The sequence below is a fragment of the Neopelma chrysocephalum genome, unplaced genomic scaffold (assembly GCF_003984885.1).
Source record: "Neopelma chrysocephalum unplaced genomic scaffold, ASM398488v2 Primary Assembly neopelma1_328, whole genome shotgun sequence".
NCBI classification, from domain to species: Eukaryota; Metazoa; Chordata; class Aves; order Passeriformes; family Pipridae; genus Neopelma; species Neopelma chrysocephalum.
The window spans coordinates 90,501-98,554 of NW_020897991.1; the positions used below are offsets into that span (position 1 = coordinate 90,501).

Genomic DNA, 8,054 nt, shown 5'->3' on the forward strand with positions numbered 1-8,054 from the left:
GTGCTAAAATCCCTCAATAAATTCAGGAATTGGCATAAAACACATTGTCCCAGGGCCACCACAGCAAGGAGACACCAGTGGAGATGACACCAGGTCTGGAGCAGAGCCAGAGATGCTCCAGGAGATCCTCCTGCCTCTATAACTTGCTAAGGACCCTTATCCCATTAATGGTGCTAAAATCCCTCAATAAATTCGGGAATTGGCATAAAACACATCAGCCCAGGGCCACCACGGCAAGGAGACACCAGTGGAGATGACACCAAGTCTGGAGCAGAGTCAGAGATGCTCCAGGAGATCCTCCTGCCTCTATAACCTGCTAAAGGCCTTTATCCCATTAATGGTGCTAAAATCCCTCTATAAATTCAGGAATTATCCCAATTCCCAAGCCCAGGACGTTATTCCAAGCAGCTGCCCCCGGGAGCTGCTCCCTCTCCCCCAGGACCAGCGGCTGAGGCTCCATCCCCGGAGACCCCGAGCAGCTCCGGGGGGTTCTCCCGGTCCCACCGGGGATTTGCTCAGCCCTGGGCACAGCTGCCCTCCGAAATCCCGGCTCCCAGGTCGGCATTCCCGCCTCCAGAGCCCTTTCCCTGTTTGCTCAGCCCTGGGCACAGCTGCCCTCCAAAATCCCGGCTCCCAGCTCAGCATTCCCGCCTCCAGAGCCCTTTCCCTGTTTGCTCAGCTCCTCCCCACGGCCCCGGTTAAGCAAATATTGCCAATCCTCGGGCCGGGGTTGCGCCAGACCCGGCAAATCCCGGCGGGGTTGGAAGGAAAACAAGGAGGGTTTGGATTCGTGGGGAGTCTCCAAGAGCTTGGGGTGGAACTGAGACACTCCAGGCTGCGATTTCCACACAGAGGGTTCCATGGGATCCCTGTGCTTGGGTCACCCCACAGGTCTGGGCTGGGGGGGTTTTAAGCTTTCCAAATTTGCCCTTTTTTCTTGGAATCGTCCCCCCGAGAGACTCCCGTGAGGGAATAATACAACTCCTGAGGGAACAGGGAGCATGGAATTCAAATCCAGGAGGGTTTGAACTCCTGTGCTCAAACAGGTCCATCCTCACCTCCTCTGGGTACAACCAAACCTCTGAATTAACCCCAAACCAGCTCTAACCCAACTCCTTTGACTTCCGGGCACAATTCCCGACCCGGTTCCTCCGGCAGCACTTCCAGGCCACTGGAGCCGGGAACAGCAGGAGCAGGAGATGTCCCCGACCCCGGGCCAGCATCACACGCTGAGAAAACCTCGAGTGAGATCCTATTTCAAGACATGACCCACTTATTTTTCCCTAAAAGCTCCCGTTTGATGCGGGATCCGAGTCCAACCCAACCTCTGCTCCGACGGTTCTTACGGAACACGGAGATCCTTCCTCCTTCCCACCCCAGCCCTGCAGAGCAGCAGCACCACTGACACCAGCTCGTGCCAGGGAATTTTGGGCACTGGGAGACCTGAACCAGCGGGAACATCCAGCCCCTGGCAGCTGGAATGAGGCAGAGCCTCCAAAACCCTCTCGTTGGCATCGACCTCCTGAGCTGCTCTTCTGCCAAAGGTTTATGTGCTAAAAACGAGGAGTTTGGGTTTGTTCAGGGTTTAATTCGCCCTCGTTACGCTCAGGACTCGTTCCAGGGTGTCCCAGCACGCGGGAGAGCCGGGATTAGCAGCTCCCTGACATTCCAATCAAGCTACAGGGATGGATCTGAGACGGGACCGGGCCCAGCAGAACCCAACGAGGAGCTGCTCCAAGGGCTTCCAGAGCTGGGGGGCGGCTTCTCCTCTTGCAAGAGCAAGTTTTTAGTCTTTGGGACAACAGGTTTAAGTTTTGAGCCTTTGGGAGAACAGGTTTAAGTTTTTAGCCTTTGGGACAACAGGTTTAAGTTTTGAGCCTTTGGGAGAACAACCCATTGCAGGTTTTGGGGCAAGCTCAGGTTTAAGTTTTTAGTTTTTGGGAGAACAGGTTTAAGTTTTTAGTTTTTGGGAGAACAGACTTAAGTTTTTAGCCTTTGGGAGAACAAGTTTAAGTTTTTAGTCTTTGGGAGAACAGGTTTAAGTTCTGAGCCTTTGGGAGAACAGCCCATTGCAGGTTTGGGGCAAGCTCAGGTTTAAGTTTTTAGTTTTTGGGAGAACAGGTTTAAGTTTTGAGCCTTTGGGAGGACAGCAGGTCACAGGTTTTGGGGCAAGCTCAGGGTTTGGAGCCCTGGGAGCTGTTTGGGATGGGCCCTGCTCTGGACTGATCCTGTTTGAACAGCGCTGAGGGGGAGGGCCCAGCTCAGACCCAAATCCATTTGGGAAGGACCCCTCAAGCTTCCCCCCACGGTACCAACACACCCGGGGGGGAACACGGACCCCCAAGGCAGAGGTTGTGTCCTGTCTTGGACCCCAGAGCACACCTTCCTCCCTGCCCCAAGGGGGTGAAGCTTCAGGGGTTTCCCGACGGAAACCTCGTTCCCGAACGCGACGCTTCCCAAAGCACAAAGCCTCAACAGCCACGGCGATGGATGGGACCCCTCGGGAGGAGGGGGCACTGTCAGGATCCTCCATCTGCCACCCCCAAACCACCTCAGACCCCGGAGGGCACAGAGAGACGACGACGCAGCGATCAACGCCAGCTCGCCCCAACCCAACTCAACTCCACCCAACCCAACCCAACACAACACAACTCAACTCAACCCAAACCAACACAACACAACACAACTCAACCCAACCCAACCCAACTCAACCCAACCCAACCCAACCCAACTCAACCCAACCCAACCCAACTCAACCCAACCCAACCCAACCCAACACAACTCAACTCAACCCAACCCAACACAACACAACCAAACTCAACCCAACCCAACCCAACACAACTCAACCCAACCCAACACAACCCAACCCAACTCAACCCAACTCAACCCAACCCAACTCAACCCAACCCAACACAACTCAACCCAACCCAACCCAACCTAACCCAACCCAACACAACCAAACTCAACCCAACCCAACTCATCTCAACCCAACCCAACACAACACAACCCAACCCAACACAACCCAACCAAACCCAACCCCTCCCCGCAGGTCCGGGGGGCATCGCGACGCTTTCGGGGGCCACTCACCGTCTCTGTAGGGCTGCAGGGGCTCCTCTCCCCAGGCCGGGGGGAAGGGGGACAGCGGGGCCATGGGGGTGACGCTCTTGCGGGGGGCGAAGGCTCCGAGCGCGTCCCTGTCCCGGCCTGGCGACGAGGGCTCGGCCCCCAGCGCCGCCTGCAGCAGCGGGTGCTCCGAGGAGTTGGCCAACAGCTCCTTGAGGATGTTGATGGGCGAGATGGTGAGCTCCCAGTTGGTGATGCCGAAGTCCCGCAGGTGGGCCCTGGCGTGGCTGGAGAGCCCCGCCCGCGTGTCGAAGCCGGCGCCGCAGAACTCGCAGCGCATCAGGCTGAAGGTGCTCGGGTCGAAGTTGGCAACTGCGGGGAAGGACAGAGAGAGTCAGGGGTGGCACCGAACCCCCGGGTCAAAGCCTCTAAGAGGGGGGGACAGAGGGTTGTTGGTCGCCCCCCCGGGGCCGCCGAACGCCACCGCGACCCCCGGTGCCCACCGCCACCATACGTACCCGGTCCTGGGCGGGAGGAGAACACCCCCGAGAGCAACCCCAGAGAACAGAAACAGGCTGAATTGAATACATACTACCTTTTTTCTTCTTCTTTTGGAAGGAAAACTTTTGCTCAATGGCCTTGACTTCCTCGGCCGAGATGAAGTGCCGGACGTTGTAGCTCACGCCCACCCTGTTGAGGTGGCCCCGCACGTGGTTGGCCAGCCCGATGCCGTTGTGGAAGCGGTCGGGGCAGTAGGGGCACTTCCTCTCCTCGTTCTTCAACATGCCGGCGTCGGAGTCCAGCAGGTCGTCGAGCTCCAGGGGACCCTCCAGGGGAGCGTCCAGGAGCAGCACGTCCAAGGGAAGGGGCTCCTCCATCACGAAATCCCGGGGCGGGAGCGTCGCCTTCCTCTTGAACGCCTTCCCCCGCGGCCGCTTGGCCGCCTTGGGGTGCAGGTTCACCTCCTCCAGCAGGACCAGGGGCACCATCATCCTCAGCTGCTGCTGCTGCTCCTCCGACGCCACCGACGGGTCCGTGGCCCTCAGGGTGTCCCTGAACGTCCTCTTGAGGTCCAAGGCAGCCTGAGGGATGGTGACGGCTCTGGGGGCCCTGTTCTCGCCCGGATCCGCCTCCGCGCCCGCCGGGATCTCCTCCTCGGCGTTCCCGCCGTCGCCGCCCAACATCCACTTGTGCCGGAGCTCCTCCAGCCCCCCGGGGTGGCTCCGGAGGCCGTCGCCGTCTCCTTCAAGGTGCTGAGCCGCCGCCTTCTTCTTCAGCTGCTGCAGAGCGAACTGGGAATAAGCCCTGGCGGAGGGGAAGCCGGACAGCCCCAGGGTTTTGTGCGGGGCGGCGAACGGGGCCGCCTTCCTGGCGTGGAAGCCCGAGGCCTGGTAGTCCTTCTTGGCGGCCCCGTTGCTCTTGTCGAGCCGGGGCTGGGCCAGGGCGAAGCCGTGGGGGGGGGTCGTAGTGGGTCGCGCTCTCCCGGGGCGGGGGGGGGAAGAGCCGCTCGGCTTTGCCGAAATACTCGGATTCCGGGAAGCGGCCGGGCCGGGCGGGGCTGTAGGCGTCCCTGCTGGTGCCCGGCTGGTTGGGGTCGTCCTCGTACGCCTCGGCCTCCCAGGAGAGGTGGGAGTGGGCGTATCTCAGGTGCTCCTTGAGGATGTGCTCGTTGGGGGCCGGGAAGCCGCAGAGGGCGCAGGCGCTGAGCCCTTTGGCGCTGCCGTGGGGCGGCGCCGGCGCCGGCAGGGCCGGGTGCTCGTTGGCCCTCAAGTGTTTGTAGAGGCCGCGCGCGGGGCCGTCCCGGAGCTCCCCGCCGCCGCTGCCCGCGCTGCCGAAGAGCCCCAGAGAGCTCTTGGCCCCTTGGTCCTTCCTCTCCTTGACGTGCATCTTGGCGTGCTGCACGAAGATCTTGGAGGAGTTGGTGCCGAAGACGCACTTGGGGCACTGCAGCCGCGCCTCCCGGCCCTCGTCCGGGAACTCGTTCAGCTTCTGGATCTCCTCGATGATCTTCTCCCGCGACTCCTGGTGGAGCCGCCGGTGCTGCTCCAGTGCCGCGGGGTCCCCGAAGGCCCAGCCGCACTCGCTGCAGCACAGCTGGCGCTGCCCCCCCGGCGCGTCCCCGTCTTGGTCCCTGCCCGGCCCGCGGTTGTGCTGGAGCATGTGATCCATCAGGTGCTCCTTCTTCTTGAAGTAGATGCTGCACTCGATGCAGGTGTAGACCGAGGGATCCTCCTCCTGGCCCAGCTCCTCCTTGCCCTGCTCCTCCAGCAGGACGCCGCACACGTAGGGCCTCATCTCCACGTCGTAGGAGCTGCAGGGCGCGGGCTCCAGGGGCAGCAGAGGCACCCGCTCCACCGAGTCCTCGGCGTTCACCGTCCACGACTGTTTGCCCACGGCCAGGTCGGCGCCGAGCTGGAGGCTCGGCTTCTGCAGCATCCACTCGGCCGTCGAGAGCGGGGCCACCTCGGCCGCGTCCGAGTCCACCACCAGCCCCTTCCTGTGGGATGAGGAGCCCTCCAGGCCCTTGGATTTGCCCAGGACGGGGTTGAGCGTTTTCCTGAACGCCGGCGGGGGCAGCGGGGGAGGCACTTCACGCACGGCCTGGCCCCGGAAGGGCAGGTTGGCTGCTACATCTGTCGGCTTGGTTACGTCTTTGTAGGGAGGGCTGGGGCTCCTGTTGGGCCTGGGAATCCAGTCGACCCTCTGGACTCCCCTCCTGCCTTTCTCCAGGTGCTCCCTGCCGAGCCCTTCGAGTTGCTTTGGTTCGTTTCTGAGATATTTCTCCTCGGCGGCGCGAGGACCCGGCGCCGTCTCCGCCGCCGCCCTCCCGCCCTCCGGCCCCTCCGAGTCGCTCTCCAGCTGCTCGGGATCCACCCCGGCAAACGCCGCCTCCTTCGAGTCCTTGGGGCCGGAGAGTCTCTCTAAAGTGCTTTCCTGCCTCCCGTCGCCGTCCCAGGACAGGCCGGACACCGTCATGTTCCGCAGCTCCAGCGCGCTCCGGGCGTCCGTCCTGTACAGGCCCTGCTGGAACTCCAAGCGCTCCTCGGCGGCGGGGCTGCAAGGAAGGAAGTTTGGAGAGTTAGCTGGGGGACAGGGGGGTCACACCGACGTTCCCGGCGCCCCAGGAGCAGAGGGAGCCTCGTGGTGTCCCGGTGGGGCTGCAAGGAATTTTGGAGAGTTAACCAGGGGACAGGAGGGTCACACCGACATTCCCGGTGCCCCGGGAGCAGAGGGAGCCTCGTGGTGTCCCGGCAGGGCTGCAAGGAATTTTGGAGAGTTAACCAGGGGATGAGGGGGGTGACACCGACGTTCCCGGCGCCCCGGGAGCAGAGGGAGCCTCGTGGTGTCCTGGTGGGGCTGCAAGGAAGTTTGGGGAGTTAACCGGGGGACTGGGGGGTCACACCGACATTCCCGGTGCCCCGGGAGCAGAGGGAGCCTCGTGGTGTCCCGGTGTGACGCGGAGTTTGTGGTGACTCCCAAAGATCAAAGAGCTGGGATGGAAATGGGGCCTCCCCTTCCCACCCCGCCATGGCCACGTGGAGCTGGAAGAGCTCCTGCCTCTCGCTCCAGACCTGCTCCAAGATGTTTTCCCGGCTCTCCCTGCTGGGTGTGATGGGAGCACTGGGGTCCCATCACCACGTCACCACCACCTTGGGCCAGAGGCGTCTTTTCCCTGGGGTCCACCCCCTCCCTCCCAACTTCCCTTTCCCCTCCCGACTCCTCGGGATGCCGGGACACCCTTCACCCGGCTCTGGGTGACACGTGGCACCACATCAGGCCAAGGAGCTCTTCCAAGGGGATGAAAATAAACATGGAGCACAGCAGAGGCCTCCTGGACCAAAGGCTGGTTTGTCTCCATGACTGAACGGCCATTCCCGGGCGATCCCTCCCCACAGGACTGGGAATTCTCACTTTCCTGTGCAGAGAACCCAAGGGACCCACTTCCAAACCCTTCCCAAGGCTGGGAACCCCCCCTGGGGCAGCAGGAGAAGGTGAGAATCCATGGAATGAGCCCTGCAGAGGGACTGGGGGGCCTGATGCCACCGGCATGGGGGGATCCACCCCCACGGCACCGGAATGTGCTGGGGGTCGGAGGGGCTGAGCACATCCATGGGAAGTCCCAGGACTCTTGGAAGTCCTAAATTCGGGTGGGAAGCTTTTTCAGGGAAGAGGGAACCTCGGGAGGGTCCAACTGAGGCACTGGATGTTCTCCAAGATGCCTCGAGGACCAACAGTTATGAGATGGGATCTCAGGAGCCTCCAGCCCTTCCGTCGGAACCACGGGAGGCTCGTGGGGAAGCAGAGCCTTGGATGGCCCCAAATCCCCAAATCCAGGTTCCCCAACTGGGCTCCAGGAGATCCAGGAGCCCTGACCTGCAGCTCCCCGGGGGTTGAGGGGTGACAACAACTCCAGGGCTGAGCAGAGTCAGGGCAAACCCTGCGGGGAGACTCCTCCACATCCCAATCCCTGGGATCCCTGTCCCGGCTTCTGGGCTGGAACCGGATCATCTTTAGGGCCCTTTCCAACCCAAACCACCTCACGGCTCCGTGATTCTGCTCCGTGCCCAGGTTCTCCTCCCACCCGGCTCCCACGGCACGAGAGCGGGACGGGAACCAGGAACCACCTCCCGGCTCCTGCCCCTGGATAAACCATCCGTGGGGAAGGAACCCCTGGGATGCCAGAGCCGGACAGGAACCAGCTCCCGGCTCCTGCCCCTGGATAAACCATCCGTGGGGAAGGAACCACCTCCCGGCTCCTGCCCCTGGATAAACCATCCGAGGGGATGGAACCTGCAGGATCCCGGAGCCAGACAGGAACCACCTCCCAGCTCCTGCCCCTGGATAAACCATCCATGGGGAAGGAACCTGCGGGATCCCAGAGCCGGACAGGAACCACCTCCCGGCTCCTGCCCCCGGATAAACCATCCATGGGGAAGGAACCCCCGGGATCCCGGAGTCGGACAGGAACCACCTCCTGGTCCTGCCCCCGG

General features: G+C 62.1%; 1 protein-coding gene across 1 annotated transcript in view; it reads right to left on the reverse strand.

Annotated features, from left to right (window-relative positions):
- Positions 1 to 8,054, reverse strand: part of WIZ (WIZ zinc finger) — a 27,848-nt gene that overhangs the window by 18,287 nt on the left and 1,507 nt on the right. Inside the window, 3 exon segments of the mRNA XM_027705380.1 lie at positions 3,088 to 3,435; positions 3,659 to 4,517; positions 4,519 to 6,118. Of these exon segments, the coding sequence (XP_027561181.1) occupies positions 3,088 to 3,435; positions 3,659 to 4,517; positions 4,519 to 6,039 (2,728 nt within the window). The 5' untranslated portion in view covers positions 6,040 to 6,118.